The 17,856-nt window shown below is 37.0% G+C and overlaps 1 protein-coding gene across 5 annotated transcripts in view; it reads left to right on the forward strand.

Moving 5' to 3' along the window:
* MPP7 (MAGUK p55 scaffold protein 7) overlaps positions 1-17,856 on the forward strand; it is a 146,456-nt gene that overhangs the window by 28,859 nt on the left and 99,741 nt on the right. For all 5 annotated transcript variants that reach the window (XM_063149276.1, XM_063149269.1, XM_063149285.1 and 2 more), the window contains one exon: positions 12,712-12,875. In XM_063149276.1, coding sequence (XP_063005346.1) covers positions 12,839-12,875 — 37 coding nt within the window. In that variant the 5' untranslated portion in view covers positions 12,712-12,838. The remainder of the gene's footprint in view (positions 1-12,711; positions 12,876-17,856) is intronic.

Genomic DNA, 17,856 nt, shown 5'->3' on the forward strand with positions numbered 1-17,856 from the left:
AGTTTATAATGTTATGAGTAACAATTACACTATTTGTGAAAATTAAGTTACATGTCAAAGCCCCTTTAGTATTCTTTAATCATACTGCCATACCTGAAATGAGCTGTGACAGTGATACTTTGGCAAATAATATTCCATGAAAAACAGTAATACTCTAATATTTTCCACAAATCTGAAGCCTACTGATGAGTGAGAGAAGAGTAGTTATGAAACTGCATGAAATTTATACTACATAATTATACTGCTATACTGTAAAAGCTGACAGTGATGTGAAATTTGGCAGCAAATATTACTGCTGCTTTTGCCCTTCTTTTGATCTTTATGACTTTCCTTTCTTTCCTCCTTTACCACCCTAGTTGAAGGTCACAGAAGATGCAAAGGGAAAATTTTGAGCATCATTTTTCTCTATCACGAGGCCAGATTTCATTGATGAGTAGATTTTGCTGTCAGTTTTGTTTTCAAGCACAGAGCATTAGTTCAAGAATATTACAGTTGTCAAACGAGAAGTTACATAGACCAGATGGCTGATTGGATGCTGGAATATGATGATGTTAGGTTTTATTTCTGATTAAGCTGAGAGCTGTGTGGGAAATGCTAATACAGTCATCAGTAAGGAGCGGAAGAAATTATGAAGCGGAAGCTTCATTTCCTTGGAAAAGAAATATAGAATGTTGTCACTTCTACCATATAGAAAATAAAACCATTTATCAAAGTTTATACATATCAAAGCATTGGTTAGGGAACCTGGAAGGCTGAGAATTTTGATGAAAATGGAAGAAAGGTATGTAGATTGGGAAACAAGTGCTTACCTGGAACTTAAACCATTAGGAGAGGCAAATATGTTATTTCCTATGTATGCCAAATGATGTCTTACATTTTTGACATTTTTCCTCTTCAAACTAGCATGTGCTTTCTAGTGAGGAGTTTTCACAGATTGACTTCTTTCAATGGGTAAACATTTCTCGGACATTCTTTACAAGACTTAGAAATAAAAATAATGACTGGCTCAGTCTTGGACATTTTAACTGAACAAGAAACAGAAAGTTATCTGCAGGATTAAGGTGTGTTAGTTCAGTTGTAAACCAGGCATTTCACTATGTATGTGTAGTTTGAAGAGAAGTAATTTAGAAATTTGCCATAGTGATAACTTTTAAATACCTAATCAATTTTATTCCATGAATAGTCCCTCAACCTAGAAAATGTTACTGGTATCACAGTGGTGATTGTGGTATAATGAATGTGTTCTGTTCGAGCACACTATGAAAACTTGTGTTTTGTCCCCTCTGACTTTTTGGTTGTCTGCTCCTACTTTGAGTAAATACTGCCTTTATAGTATGGAAACAGACCACAAAATCTGTGAAATATTTTTTTATTTATCCTGATTAGAAAAGGAGAAAAATAAGCACTTTATTAATAGCTATTCTAGAATGAAATGTTTTATAAAACACCACCTTCATAAAAAGATGGATTGACAAAATGCAACTGTGAAAATATTCTGCAGTAATAAATTGCAAATATTTGTTTTAGTTGGCATTTCTCCAGTTTCTGAATTTCCTTAAAATTACCAAAATCCTGTCCTTCATTTCTTGTAATTCTAGCTTATTCAATTTAGGAATAGGAAGAACACCCTTTGCAGTTAGGAAATTCAGTGGGGTTTTGTATCCATTGTGTTATTGTTTATAGATCATGTAATTTCACTACTTAAACAGTTTGCAGGCAGTTATTGCAGTAATGTTGTGTATGTAATGTGAAAATTATCTCTTTTCTAAGGAGGGGAAATAAAACGAATGGTAACAATTTTTTTAACAACATCAGTCACATATAGTTAGAGCATTATATATCCTAAAGTTTCATATTAGATTCTTCTTCTTAAGCAATCAGTTGCAGACCTGTGCATGGCATGAGATGAGGAGAACTGCTTTGTTATTTCCAATGACAAGATGAAATCCGCACGGACTTCTTTGAAAAGTGCAGGAGCTCCCTCTCCTGGCTTAGAGCGCTGTAAGTTGCAAGTTTCTGGGAATGTTTTCAATTTATCACATTTTAAAAATACCTTATTTTGAATACTTACCTGTAGAAATGTTTTTCTGGTATCTTGAAAATCACGGTGAAAACTGGTTTTGATGCCCATTTGGTTTCTGCTCCGAGTGCAGTGTCTGTGTTTCTGCCATCTGGCTTTGCACCCCCATAGGCAGCCGATGATGTCTTCCCTTGTCGGTGCGGTCATGCTGGAATGACAGCAACATTTCACCTACTCTGAAGTTACAAATCCAGTACATCCCTTCATTAAACCCCACCCATGCTTTTCACAGCCCTTCAGAGTAATGTGAGTCGTTGATGATCATTTTGTACAAAGCCCTGTAAATCATCCTAAGTCTACAAAGAAGTTTAAAAAAAATGTAAATGTTTTACTCTTGATGTATATAGTGTGAGTTCTTTCCTCCCCGCCCATCCATCGGGACAGCAGTCGGAGAGAGAGGAGGCCTCCTCACTGTTTGTTTATTCAATCACTCTCCTTTCATGGCCTGTTCCGTGCTGGAATTCATCAGAGAAATTAGATTGTTTTGTAGATACTTCAATTTGATAGGGTCTTTTATACAACATCATTTTCAAGGGTAGGAACTTGGCTTGAAAAGGCAGCGCTGGAGACACATTTCTTACTGTAGTGATTTAAAAAAATCCCAATCCAAGCAAAAAACCAATTTCTCAATACTGAGAATGCAGGTTGATTAAAACATGTATTTTACTCATCTCTATCAGTGTTGTACCCTTAAATCATCTATCAGAATGGGAGCCAAGAGTGCCAGATGAGCCCTAGCCCCTGTTCTGTTCCGTATCTTGCCGTCTCAGGGATACTAATGCAAGGAACACACATTGGTATGTACTGAAAGAGAGCAGTGCTTTGAAGGGAATACGACTTCTGTACCCGAAGTAGCTTCACTTAGCTGAACTCAGTTACCTGCCCTTTCTCTGGGTTGTTGTGGGGGTTTTTTTGTTTGTTTGTTGGTTTTTTTTTTGACTTCTAGGTATTTTTAGCTTTTCAATTAAGAGGGAAGATTGACCTCTGGTTACACCCTGTTACAGGAGTGCAAGGGAGTATATGACATGTATGGGGACAGTGCACAGTCCTGTATTAACTTCATCAGTGCAATTAGGGAATTTTCAATGACAGCTCAAGGAAACATTTTACTGTAGAACAGTTATGCGTTGCATCATCAAAGCTTCTGTATTCACAATATTTGATTTTGCGAAGCACTACATTTTTAAAATATGTTTATGCACTTTAATTTAGCTACACTTGCTGGCTCAGGTGTGCTTATTACTTCATTTAGCACCTTTGTTATTTCCCAGTAAACTTCAAGATATGTAAGTTGAAGAGGACCAATGAATAACAAAAAATGCCAAAGGTTCACTGTCAAATTGCTTAACTCTGATTTATACAGTTTCAGACAAGGAAAAAAAGAAAAAACCAACTTTGGTATTTCTAGCAAATGCCAAAATAGAATCAATGCAGCATTGTTCACCTAGTTAAAATTCCAAAATCCAGGAAATGCAAACATTAAGTTTCCAACAGCAACATTAACTTGGACTCTTTGCATATCCTGTATTTTCTTGGTATGCATTAAGACTTAAAGCAATGTATTAAGCTGTGAGTTAAACAAGAAAAACAGAAAAAAAAGTCTTCATGTAGGTAGCACTGCCAAGTTTAGTTCTGTTAGCATTTATGTTTATTGATCTTTTATAATTTTAAATTATTTTCTTCATAAAGATTGAATATGGGTTTTTTGGCCAAATGAAGTGAAATCTGAGAGCTTGTTTTCACTGCAGTGTGAACTTGACACACAGTTTACCCCTTGCCTTAAACCTGACTCTTCATCCAGCAGTATCTCAGATTTGCATTAAGCATTTTTAAGTCTTGGAAATACGACTTGACCCTCAGAGGCACTCTGATTACTGTGGGACTATTACTTGGGCTATACAGGTTGGCAAGACAGAATTAGAATTAATTCTAGATGTTATCTTTTTTGCTAATTAAATCTCCTCATAACTTAAGTGTGCAGAGTGACTTGAGTCACAGAATAAATCAAACGTAAAGATGGACTCTTAACTATATCTCATTTGAATTCCAATGTATAATTTTGTAAGCTATATACGCTATTGGTTTCAGAATGTTTAGAGTATTGCAGTTGCCTCTAAGTACCTGAAGACACAGCAAAGTCCTGCTCTGAGGGTGGTTCCATCCTGGAGATGGTACAGAGCTGCAGGCAGACACTCCTTCCTTCCTGTGTGGATGTTGCTGTCTGCAGCTGCTGACACGTGCCACACACTTTAGGCTTCTTGCCTGTTTGAACTCGACTAATCCATGTTCTAGAAGAAAGGGAAGAGCCTTAAAGGAGGTATTTGGAGAGTATTAAAGCAAGGATTTGCTGGTTAGAAATAGATTTGGGAACTGACTCTAGGTTTAGGAAGCAGTGGTGTGACAGTCATTCACATTTCCCATGTGAACAGTGGTGTAAAAGATCAGTGGGGTGGGAGTGGAGACAGGAGAAAGTAAAAACTGTAAGAGAAGTAAAAGTAAAGTGTCAGGAGATGGGAATATTTATCAATAGAGAGGGTAAAGGCCAGGTTCATTGCTGGAGGTTCTTGGATTCATGGCAAGAATGGGGAGTACATGGCAGTGTCATAAGGGAAAAGGTAAAATGGATATAGATGTGAAGCAAGAAACTGCAACATAGAATTTGGACAGCAGGGCCTGAGAGGGGGAAGCTTCTCTCCTGGAAAGAGAGAAATGGAGAAAAGGAAGGGAATGAAAATAGAAATGGGAGGAAGTATATACTAGGTGACAAGTCATACAGTGGCTTTGATGCAATGGTGCTGCCAGAGTTTGCCAAGAAGGAAGAGGGGAGGGTGTGCAGTCAGAAGAGAGCTTTTCAGTGGCTTCTGGAAGTTAGAAGGAACTGGAGAATTCAAGAATGAAGGATGGTCACAAGGAACTTTCAGAGAAGACAGAAGACTGCACAAAGTGTCTGGTATGCTTGATGTGCCAGCAGTGCAAAGGCACTGGAATGTGTCATTGATTGGCTATTGACCTTCACCTTTCTTTTCTTCTACAAATTTAAATCACAGAAAAGTGATTGAGAAGAAGCTTGTAAACTGATGAAAGTCAACCACAGACTTCCTCTGCAATTCCTATTGCACATTGACAGCTGTCTGTCAATGTGCAATACTGTTTTTACAATGCACATGTACACTTGAGGAATATTTTTTGTTACTTATGCTCAAGATGTCACTAATAAATTACCATTTAATAAACCAAAATGTTTCAAATTTGAGCTAAAGTTGTACTGTCCAGATTGCTCACTGAATTTTAAAACTTTGCAATGAAAAAACAATCTGAAACTGATTAAAATTAAAATTATTGTAGTGGAGTTTTTTTCTTGGATAAAAACACATACTAAGAAAGTGGGGTTTATTCTGATTTTGCTCTCCGAAATTAAACCCTGTGCTTAATTACTAATTAATCTCTTTACTTTACCCAGCCTCTAAAAAAATCATCACATTTTGATGGAAGAGGATTATGGAAAATTATGTTGAACAAAGGAGAAGTGTTCAGAAGATTAGTTAATCTGAAAGAGGAGGACTGATCAAAAATTCTGTAATAAAATTTGGAAGCACTGTAAAATATCTGTACCTTATTTGGCTCTAGAGGTGTTCAGAATTTTGAGTTTGAAAAATAGTATTCTGACATTGGAGGAGGTATTTCTGAGTTTGAAGTAATAATTTGAATATTTATGTAATTGTGGGGATGACTTTTGGATATGGCTGTCTACCAGACCTGAGAATTGATGCATACATGTTTTGTTGGTGACGCTAATATGTGGCTAAACTGTTTAAATCAATTAGATATGTACTAGTTTCTTTAGGATGTCCTAATCCTGGTTTTACTTCTATCACAGATTTCCCATCCACTTGAGTAAATGTGGGCTCAAACTGCATTATAGTACTATTAAAATCTGAAGTATATTTCTAAAATTGGAGTTGCAGAGCCCCTTGGTGCAAAACATTTTTAATTGTTTTTAGGAAGTGTTGAGGTTACTGGATGATTCATTGCAGTACGTTTTGCTGAACTCTCATTTATAGAAAAATTGCCAATTTTTTTCAGTATTTTGGGGGTCAGTAAGGTTTGTAATTTACTGTAGGTAGTTACATTTTTCAAACAGACTGTCAGGAAACACTGCCAGAACAAAACTATTTGTGCAGGTAATTAATGGAGAGGCTGTGGTACCTGCTGACAGTTATTTTCCAAGGAAAGGAATGGTTTGCAGCTAGGGGAAAAGTGTTAAAAGTGTGCCCAAACCAGTAACTCAAACTGAAAGAGCAACCTTTGATCTGAGACATAGTTTAGGTCACATTTTAATGAATAGCTTTATTAAACTAGTATATTAAACTAATATTACTCTGTCAGTTGGTACATTTTATTTGCAGAAAATTGGATCTGTCTAAGGGTATTGGACATCTACAACACTGATGCTGGTTAAAATTAAACTGGTAGCTTTAGTGTGTTTATTTAAAGGAACGTTTTCATGCATTTAAAGGAATGTGTTCAATTCAAACACTGACATTAAAAATCTAAGTCTGGACAGAGCTCACGTAGGGGTTTTTGTGTTAAAGGCAGAGAAGGTGCAGGTTGCAAAAAGCCTTGCCTCTGTTTTAGTATTGATACTCATTGAACATATTTCACATTCAGCATGGCACTAAGGCTGCAAGGAACTTTCTAAAACTTAAACTATAATGCATCGCAATATATAAATTAATAACAATATTACCAACTTTTAATTATCTTCATATATTCTGTATTTTATTTCTAGTTTTTCTATGTTGTATTGACTAATTGAAAGAATTATTTCACACTTGTATTTAGAGAGGGCTTAGATAACAGTGGTATCTAGATAAATGGTCCTGCTTCAGACCATGAAAGAACACTATGGGGGAAAAGTCTGGAAAAGGAAAATTGTGATACCAATTTCAGTGTTGCTGTTGGAGTTGTTAAGGTAAGTGAGAGTTTTCCATTGACACAGGATTGCTCTCATCAAGAGGAGAAACCTGTCTTTTGCTGAAGTTGTGAAGGAATAAAATTGTACGCTGTGCTCTTTTCCTTCTGCCTCTCTTCTGAGCCCTTTGAACAAACTCAGTCAAACATGAGAGAGCATCTCCCCCATATATGAGCTTCTGGCATGTTTTTGGAAATGTGTGGTCAGGTAGTGATTGAAGTTGTGTGTTTTCTGTTAATAATCCAGCAAGGGAAGTGTGAAGTGGAAGCTCATCCTTGAAGAGAATAAAATTATAAAGGTCCAAACATGTAGCCTAGACCAGTCAGGAGGGCCATTCACTGGAAATAAGCCTAAACTTTGTTCTGGTGTTGATCAAACAAAGCCTGACTTTGTTCTGGTGTTGATCAAACTGCTGGAAATAGCTACCACAGACTGCTGGGGTAGTAATTTCTACTGTCTTAATGTTTTTCAGTACATTAATTCTTAAATACTCTCTATTTTTATTCCATGTACTCAAGGATTTTATCATTTAGAGTATCCCTTTTTTTCCATATGTAAACATTTTCCCTTAAATAGAGGCCAGAGACATCTCTCTCCTGATGCACTGACTTCACAGTCAGATTTGAGCCATGGAAGTAGAAGTCACACTACAAAATAAAATGATTTTAGAAGTATTTTTTCCAAACTGCTGTTTGTTAAAGATGTAACCACAAATGTATAATTAAATGCCAAGCACACATTTTCAGTGGATGCTTAAGAGTGCCTAAATTATCTACTCTTCTCAAAGTCTTTTCACAAAGTGAGGCTCTTTCTAAGATATCTATGGTGTAACCTAAATAAAATGGAGAACACTGATAGAAAAATATGCAGAAGCCTTTAAATTTTCTTATGGCTGGAGACTGATATGATGACAAGTCCATGAGAAGGTTAATGAAGGCAGCTGTTGGCCATCACAATTTGGGGCAGTCTGTGTTTTCTGTGTTGTTGTATTAGTGAGTTAATGACATTTGGTTAGTTAGTTACATTTGGTAGTTGCCATAGTTGCCATTTCTGAGGTTTTTAAGTGAACTTCATACAGAGAGATTCTTTCAATAGTTTTAAGTTTCATTACACAGGCAGCTGAGTGAGTCAGAGGTAGCTTCTCGCTTCTGCAGCATCTTTGAAGACCCATCATGTTTATGCACATGTCCTCTATGCTGTAATTCAAGTTGAAGATTTTTTGAAGGTTCCTGTTGCCAGCAAGTATGTACTGCCTGTAGGGGTGGCTGAGCAGCTTTGGAAGCCTGTCAGGAGCCACAGGCGGGTTCCAGTAGCCTGTCGGAGACCGTGTGATTGAGGAGGTGAAACCTGCTTCAGAAGAGTTTAAGAATTCACTAGATCCCCTTACATTACAGCTTCCAAAAGAGTCGACCACCATTTTCAATTCGGATTTTGTCTACTGAAACAAATTTACTTCTCCCAGTCTAGAAAACCTCCCTTGGCAATTTCCTGTGCTCACTGGGTTTTGGAGTCTTGTATACATGTCTGTAGTCACTCAATTTACTTGAGGCCCCATAATGAATACAAGACTGACTGGCTGTCAAATTTCCTGTCTCTGCATGAAATCTCTATCTGGTACTTTGAATACCATTTGCAGACATTCTGGTTTAGTCCTGCAAATCAAGGTTATAGTCATCATAATTGTGGCATCCTTTAGAAAAAACCAGGTTGAATGTTTCTAGTATCAAACAACCAAATAACCTGGGTTTATGTGTCCCATCCCCAGCCTGCCCGCCTCCTGATTTGTAGTATTATGTTCATACTTAACAGTATCTGTCATAAATCAATCAAAGCCTTCAGTCTGCTTTTCAAATGTGAAGAAAATTAATTTATATTCATTAAAGTGCCAAAATTTTGTGTAACTTGTAAAACACCCTTTCAGAAATAAATATTATGCAGTTTATTGAGGTTTGTGTGGGAAGTCTGAAACAGAACCAAGACTTCATGTGTTCTGTCTCCATTTGTACTTATGGTGCTTGCCATAAGTACAAATTTGAATTAGCTTTTTTACCTCATCTTTTCTTGAAAAATGAACTTGACTGAAATAAAGTGTATGCGTGACTGATGGAGTCACTTCAATTCAAAAACAATAGAGGATGCTAGAAAGAAGTTACTAAAGCTGAAATTACGTGGAAGGCCATTCATCTTGGCACTCCAGCTGCCTCCCACCTGCTTGCTGCATCTGCCCGACCTCTGCCTGTTCTTACAGTCCTGTATTCACAATGTGAGTGATCACAAACAAGATTTATCCCTCATGCTTTGCTAAGGGGCCTCTCTTACATGTGGGATATACAGAAAAATGGTTCCCTTGGAGAGCTGTAATTCTAGAATTTTGTGAGTTTGGACAGTGCTTCTGGGAGGCTTCTGCCCCACTCCTGGCCTTGTGTAACCGGGGCACGTCACCCTGGTGAGTAATGTCACTGTAATGACCTTGGTGGTGACGGTGACAGGGGCTGTGTCTGGCTTGATGACCCTGCGCTGTGTGGGAGCTGTTGGAAGACGGGAGCATTTCTATGCTTTTTACAGCCGAGACTTATATTTTCCCCCCAACACCTGCCATTCAACCAGAACGCCTTAAAATAGAGATGTCTTTCATTATGCAGATAAACACAGGCAGAAACAATTAAAGTTATGCGTTTTGTTATTTCATCTAAATCCATTTTTATTGAAGTAATTAAAAGCAGAAGCAAGGAAGGCACTGTTGCCTCACGAGGGGCTCCTGCCCGCCGCGTGCGAGGAGCGGGGCGGGCGCGGCGCCTCCCGCGGCCGCCAGGGGTCAGGCGGGAGCCGTGAGGGGCCGTGAGGGGCCGGGCGGGCGCCGCTGTTTCCACGCGGCGGGTGCCAGCAGAACCCGATACGGTGCGATCTATAGAAGCAAGGTACAACTGGAATAATGAAATTTCAAAAATAAGCCCTTTTTAAAGGCTGGTTGTAACAGTTCTGCTGGGTATTGTAAATGCCTCAGGTGCACTTGATACTGCTGTTACGTTCCTGGCCCTGGCTCCTAATTTTGTGGAAAGATGGATTGAACTTCAATTTAGGAATATTCGGTAATCCCTCTCAGGACATACTGTAACAGCTGGTATTTCTGTGTTGCAGCAAATCGATTCCATACAGCAGTCAGCAATGCCTATGGCTGGGCTCCGGCAAAAACTTCCAAAGCATTTTAAATGAAGTGAGCCAAAGAAAATAGCATCATCACTGCAAAAATGTAGCTTAATTTGCACGTTAGAAAAAAAAAAAAAAATCCCCATCCCATTCCAGCAAAATATTAAGCATTTTACTGGTAAGGATTTCATCAGGTCATTTATTTTTCATTAATATATATTTAGGATCAGGGGGCAATAACTTTATGCTGAATATAGGTTTCTTAAATAATGAGCTTGATTTTTTTTGTACTGAATGATTTACTGTGAAATAAAGAAAAATAAAGAAACTGATGGAGTTGAAATACATTGCATATATGTAGATCAACAAGATTTTCTGCATTTTGCAGTGAACTCTTTTTAAAGAACCTGAAGTTTTGGTTAATAATAATGTACTCATAATGAAAACACCTTGTTTGGTTGGTTTTGGTTTTTTTCCTGTTTTGTTTTTTTTTCTTTTTAACAGATGAAAGTACTTTAAGATGAGGAGAAATCAAAGATGTTTCATTAGTAATCAGTAATTTTGTTTAACCAGTTTCTTACACGTGTTAAAGTAAAAATGCCTCTCTCCTTCGTACGGCTGCTCGGGAGAGCTCGCGCTGGGGAAAGTCACAGCGTTTGGGACCCGACTCCTTCTTTATGTGTTAAACAGAAAACAAGCAGAATTAATGTAAAGTGAATATGTTCCATCTTAATTGGTACAATGTGTCCTTGGCTATGATGTCTTCTTTTTTTCCTCCTTTAAACTGCACCCTGGCTAGCTTTACATATAGATGTTTTACAGCTCTTGTCATCATAAGATGAGCTTTCACTCTGGAATACTTAATTTCCTTATCCGTGCTTTAAATTTTAAGTTAATGGACTTTTGTGCTGATTTGATGAATGTCAAAATATTTTTTTAAGCTGATTTTTTTTTTAACTGGAAACTTCTTTTCTTCATAAACTTCTATAATTTAAAAAAATTCTAAAAACCTAAGCAATCTTAATAGATAAACTTTTAGGTTTTTATTTGGTTCTTTTAATCACAGAAGAAGTTGTCCAGCAAGGTAACTTCTGCTGTATTTTGCCTTCTTAACCAAACCACCCAGATTCGCTGGGTAAATGCCTAGGGGATGTAAAAAACCCCCATACTTAAAAAAACCTGCCAGACTATTTAAACTGTAGGTTTATGCCTGGGGACAAGTGAACAGCTAACTTATATCTAATAATTGCTTTAAAACTTATTAAACAAAATCTTGTGGATGGCCTTTAGTATGCTGCAATATTTTTTGCCATGTGGAGATTTCTTTCAGTGAAAAACAAAATTTTGAACAGCATACAGTGTTTACAGCACCTGTATATCACTCTTCCACAAGACTGTTGCCAAGTTAAAATGGGTCCAAAATATGCACTTTAAGAGCCAACATGACTTCAAAAGTCATTCTGATTAATATGAATGTGTTTTAAAAAAACCAACAAAACTCAAACCAGCAATAGCAGCGGCAAAATGCTCTTCTATTTGTTTATTTTCTTTTGCTAAAGCAGAACTATGCTGCTTTCTTTCTTCAAGGATCCTTTTTTGTTTACTGAAATCTGGGGAAAAAAATCCTTATTTTCTGGTAGCTTCTACTTCCCCCTCTCCCTGCAAACACATCAGTCCCTGCCCTGCTCTAAGTAGACATTTGCTGTCTTGACTTGGAATTTCTTTTCGTACGTTTGCGTTCCAGTTTCACATTTTAACATACTTGAATAAAAATGCATTTACTTCTATTTGAAATTAATTTTAATTTTTGTTACATGTACTCTGAATTTTTCTCAAAAAATGGTTGAAGGAAAGACCCAAAATTTACTATCAATAGACCTGTACAATTATTACAGAATATGTGTTAAACAAACACTGACTTTGTCATAATGAATCACAGAAAAATTCCTTACATGGTAATGGCTCCATCAACTCTGCGAATCAAACTGCTATTTACCTTAGAAAAGTATTTGCTCCAGTCCTACTTTTTACAGCTTCAGTTAAAATTTAGATTATATTTCCAGATTGCAAGCAAAAATCTTAAATGACCTGAAAACAATTGAAAGGAGGTTAAATAGAAACACTGAATAAATTACTGTGCTTGTAAGCAATTTTATTTCCCTGAGATAAGTAGTAGAAAAATTTGAATTACCTCAATTATTCACAGTTTTAATAAAATACCCCTAGACTTTATTTCCAAAACGCCTGGAGTTAAAGAGTATAATTTACACAAGAGAAATGTGTTAAATTATTGTTATTGCAGAATGGGATTGTAGGCTAGATTGAAGAAAACAAAACTTGTTTCACCTGGAGGAAACAACGATCTTAACAGTCCTAAATAAATGTCTAGTGATTGGTTTTGAGAATCCTTAATAAAAGCTTACTTCATGATAATAATTTAATTTGATTAACTGCAGTAATATACAGTTTAACAATGTTCTTAATTGTAAAATTCTATTTCTGTTCTTTCTAGGAGAAGCTGGGAGATAACATAAATCTTTATAGACAACTTGGCTGCGAGCAGTGAAACTGAAATAAACTTCTGCCTTGTGGCTGCAGCGCTGGTTGGAGTTTGTGTGTGACGCTCTGCAGACTAAACCATGCCGGCGTTATCCACTGGGTCTGGAAGTGACACAGGTACGCGCGCCAGGGAGGGGCCGTGCTTCCTCCACGTCTTGCTTGTTAAGTCTGTATTTCAAGTAAGATAATTAATTATGGTCTCCCCAGATTTTTAATTTAAGACTTAAAACATAACCTTTTCTCCCTGAAGTTAATTTAGCTACATGAAACACCACAGATAAAATATATTCATTTTGAACTGTTCCGCCACCATCACCTTCTTCCTGTCCGTCCCCAACCTCCTAAAAAGAACAGATCCAAACATATATTATTGATGGATCTGAAGAATTTGGATTCACCTCCGAGCACGGTTCCTACAATGTTAACTTGAAAAAGGAGGAGGAAGGGGAAAAAAAAAGATGATGATATCATGCATGCCTTAATATTTGCAGCAGTCTAGACTATCCCCTCTGTGAGTTACAGTTATCAGTGGAGTTATTTCTGAACACAGACTATTCAGTTTTGACAATTCTATAACAAATTAGGAGAAGAAAAATACTGTCTCAAGTTCAGTTCCTTCACTTGCCTTCCACGTCAGAGCCCAGTTCCTGACACTGACTGCTGGCAGTGGGATTGCAGATACATAGCTTTCCATAGTTTTCACCTTTTTTTGTGGCAATAGAAGGTTATATTCAAAGGTTAAATTTCATCTTCTTGTTATCCTGAATTCTCCCTCTCTGAAAGTATTTTTGCCCCTCTGTTTGGGATAACTGAAGTTAGTATTTTTGCTTAAGAGTGTTTGTTAAAAAAGGGTGATCCAGCTGAGGTTGCAATACAATACAAGATCCCTGCTTTCCAACCCTGTGACACATAGTTTTATGCGCAAGAAGTAACAGCAGGATTTGGAAAATTAGGAGGGAGATTTCAAGTCAGGAATCCAAAAATATGTGTATAAGTATGTATATGAAGAACTGCATTTGATTCTTATTTTTAGTAGACTGTACAGGGCAGTGATTTTGCTTTCCCTACACATAAAATTTATCCTAGATGACAATATTAATCTTTACAATTAGGGTGAGCGTCTGTTTATTTGTTGCCATGGGGAAGGAGAGTTGTTTGGTTTTATATGCTTTTTTGTCTCCCTATTCCTGTGTTTAAGGGATTTGACTGTGACTTTGCCAAACCCTATCTCTGCATACCTTTCTTTTCTCTCCCTCTCCTCATGGAAATGAGTGAGTTGAAGCTGTTCAGTATGCTAAAGCTGAGTTATGGAAGATGTGTCAGGGTCTACTCTGGGCTAATTTTCCACTCTGGACCTTTGCTTTCTTTATCATGCACCCTTTTGTGTTCTTTCAAAACCTTCCTTATTTTTTTTTAACTATTACTTGTTTATTTTTAAAGATTGTAATATGTCCAAAAGTAATAGTCACAGAGTTTCTGAATAAAGAAAGAGAAGTGCTTCAGAAAGTAGAAGATAATCCTAATTTTGAAATATTGTGTGTTGAAATGCCTCTAAGCATGTTCTACTGTGCTATTTAATCCATATGATGATGCAAACATACCTTTAATAATTAAGATCTGTGTTAAAATTCAAGTGTCTCCATTGTCTTAAGAAATTTATAGTAAAACACTTTACATGCTGATAATCTCTTTTTCTTAAATAATAGTGCTTGTTCTTTTTTTTTTCTGCTTCAAGTTATAAGTTGTTTCTCTAAATAAAAATTTGCATTTGGAGTGAAAAGAGAATTTTTTTTTCTTCCACTTTCTTTACAGTACTTCCTGATTGGGCTGATATGCACTTAAGTATTTTTGGAATGGTTACCTCAAACTGTGCTTCCTACCCTGGCTATGATACAGGTGGTTTTCTGAAGTCTTGTTTTTCTGTTGTTTCACTCTTAGATTAAAAAGTAGTGATATGCATAAAATTTTTCCTGCCTCTGTTCTTCCTGTGTGGATAAGCAGTCTCACCCTGCCTGCACAGACTGGTACTGTGACATATGACAAGTTGAGACTGCCCTGTCTGGGACACTGAGGACTGGCAAGTCACTTAGTGGGACTTTAGGATAGGGACATAACCCTGCTCAGTCTGTTTGCTGAGACTGTCTTTTGTAAATACAATCAGACAAAGTGCAGCCTAACCTCTTTTTGTGTCTGTTAGATGCTGGGTGAAATAAAAGTAAACCTGGATTTAAAAACAAATGAAAGCATTCCGTGAGGGTTTATGAATAGAAGTGCATCATCTGTGAATATTGAAAGTTGTCATGTCATGGACTACTGGATATTCAGTCACCAGTATGGGAACATTAATGATTTAAATTTTTTTTATATAGTCTGAAGTATCAGTTCACTGTCAAAAATAGGATTGTGTTCATGCTGGGCTGTATTTGATGATACTAAATGTGTATCTGACTGTGTCCATTTTACCTTGCTTTGGCTTTGTCATCAGCTTTTATTAGAAGTGGCACCATGTACTTGCAGCTGCTTTCTTCATGTACATTCTTCATATACTTGCTTTTCTCCTACCGTGTTTTAACCTGTATCTTCTTCTGAACACAAGCCATGCCTTTTAAATCTGTTTTGAGGGGCATCTACCAGGCTTTAAGCTATGATAAATCAAAATAATGGCTACACTATTTTCAATCTTAAAAAAAAAAAGGTTTTAATTTATTCAGATTGATATAGTGACTTTTAATTTAATCTTACACCTTACCAGATTGATCTGGCTTCACTAACCTAAAGACAGAGAGCAAAGGCTTACATGCAGAGGATAAAGGTTTACATGCAGATGCTTTTTTCCCTTCCACTCTCCATTAGCCTTATAGAAAACCTATTTATATATAATAATGATAATAGTCATAATTGAAAAGCTGCTCATTGTGAATAACATCTGTGTGACCCTTAAGGTTTATGGTCCTGTCAGTGTCAAGTCAAAGTTATCTTAAAGCAGCCAGCCTGAATGGAAGGCTGAGCTCATGCCTCAGGCTGGGTCAGAAGCTGTCAGCAGTTTCTGTGGTGCAAAGTCTGCTTGCCCTCTCTGTGCAAGCCCACCAAACAGAATTTTTGAAGACTGAGCAAGAAGACTTGTGTTTTTGCAGGTAAAGCAAGTCTGTGAGATCTAGCATTCACTTATCTGCTATATTTAGGAAGGTGTAAAATTGCAATTCTGGCTTCACAGTAGTAGATGGCAGCTTTGTTGCTGACTTTGGTGGAGCCAAGATGACATCATTATGCTTTAAGTGTTGTTCTAATGTGAAAAACATCGTAAACTGGTTGCAGATTTCTTTCCTTCCAACACTGTATCAAGCTTGCTTAACTGACAAGCTTAAAAATGCTTTTCTGTTTGTTCTCAAAAAGCAGTGCATGAATGTGCAAAGCAGACTTCATGTTTTTGTTTCATGTGTTGTCAGCAGGAAAATCACATTTATGGGCCAAGCTTAGGCACCAAGAGACGCTGTGTGAGATTGTTTATATGCAATGAAAAATACAAGTCAGAAGCAGTTCTTGGATTTGAATATTGTAAATTATAGAAAGAAAATGTGCAAGGGCTTATGTTAGTTTCTCCTTGAGCACATAAAGGAGCGAGCACTGTGCCAGATAGCGAAGTTTTCTAAGTATTACAAGGCTGCAAAACCGAATACATATTAGGTTTAATTTAGGTTTTAAATTAGGTTTAATTTAAAAACCCCCACATTTGTTACTAACCAAATTTTAAGTTCATATGGCCTTTAAATATTCTTGGTTTTCATGTTTTCGTCTCTTTTTTGTAATAATATTAAATAAATACGTGAAATCTGTTAGGTATTTTTAAATAAATCTAAATGTTAGGTATTTTTCCAAAATGCATTTATAGAGTGTATTCTGTGATTCTTTCAAATTAATCTCGACCTCTGAAGCTGCATGCTGCTGATGTGGATATGCTGAATGCTGGTAGAAATATTTTCCTAGGATGGCTCATATGGATTGACTTCCCAGGGGTCAGAGACCACTGCAAGCAATGTGAAGTTCAAAGATGATTTTTTAGGCGCCTGAACAAGAAGCTGTCTTGCTTTTATTATTTTCATATAGATGTCTTCTCTTTATTTACTATTACATTAATGCATTTTGATCAGCTTGACAGTTTCAACATGATGTTTTCTAAGAGGATTTGATAATAAAAAGGATAAAAATAAAAAGGTAGAGAAAAAAGTAATAATATGAAGAAAAAGCTGAGTAGTTGGCTAAGCTGAAAGGGGGGCACCAGAAACATCAGTAGTGGAAGAAGGACAAATTAATCTGAAGTGCTAAAATTTTAATTTTAGCCTTTTAACCCAGTTTTCACGATTTGGAGGAAGATAGAAATCAGCGAGTTCTATATTTACAGCCTATTAAAAGAATGCAGCAACATAAGATGGTGGCCAAAGATCTGTCCATCTCATTGTTATGAGATGAAGAGAAAGGGAATTTAGGAGAGGCTTGAAGGAAAGCTGTCTGGGAGTTGTTCTGTTGGAGGCTGCCAGGGCAGAGGCTTGCAGGGTCATCGGTTCCTGCTCCAGGCTGCCGTTACTTCCCCGCTGGCGTCCTGTGGTGGAAGCAGAGCGGAGGGAAAGCCTGAACTCGCCTGCTTTACACCTTGGTTATAACTGCAGGTACAGGTGTGCTGCAGCAAGTGTGGGGTGTAAATGCTTTGGCTACATCACAATTTCAAAGCTGCTTTAATTCCTCGGCACGTTGAGATGCATAGGTATGGCCAGATATTCATGAAAATGGATATGACAGCCAAGGCAAAATTTATACTGAATTAATAAACAGAGCCAATATTTTATCCTTGCATGCTTGATTTCTCCCCATCTCCATCTGCCAGAGGCATTAAATGGCTTTTAGGATAATACTAATTTGAAAGATTTGGGAAAGTATGGCTAGCTTTAATTGCAATCTGATTTAATTTTTAAAAATACAACTTGCTGGTGTCAGAAAGAGTATTTATTTTGGTATCAACATATTCATGATGACTTGGAAAATTCGTTTAAAGTGAAATGAAATTTCTCTAAACTGTTCTGTTTTGTGTTAATATTGCTAGACT

The sequence above is a fragment of the Melospiza melodia genome, chromosome 1 (genome assembly GCF_035770615.1).
Source record: "Melospiza melodia melodia isolate bMelMel2 chromosome 1, bMelMel2.pri, whole genome shotgun sequence".
Classification (NCBI taxonomy): Eukaryota; Metazoa; Chordata; class Aves; order Passeriformes; family Passerellidae; genus Melospiza; species Melospiza melodia.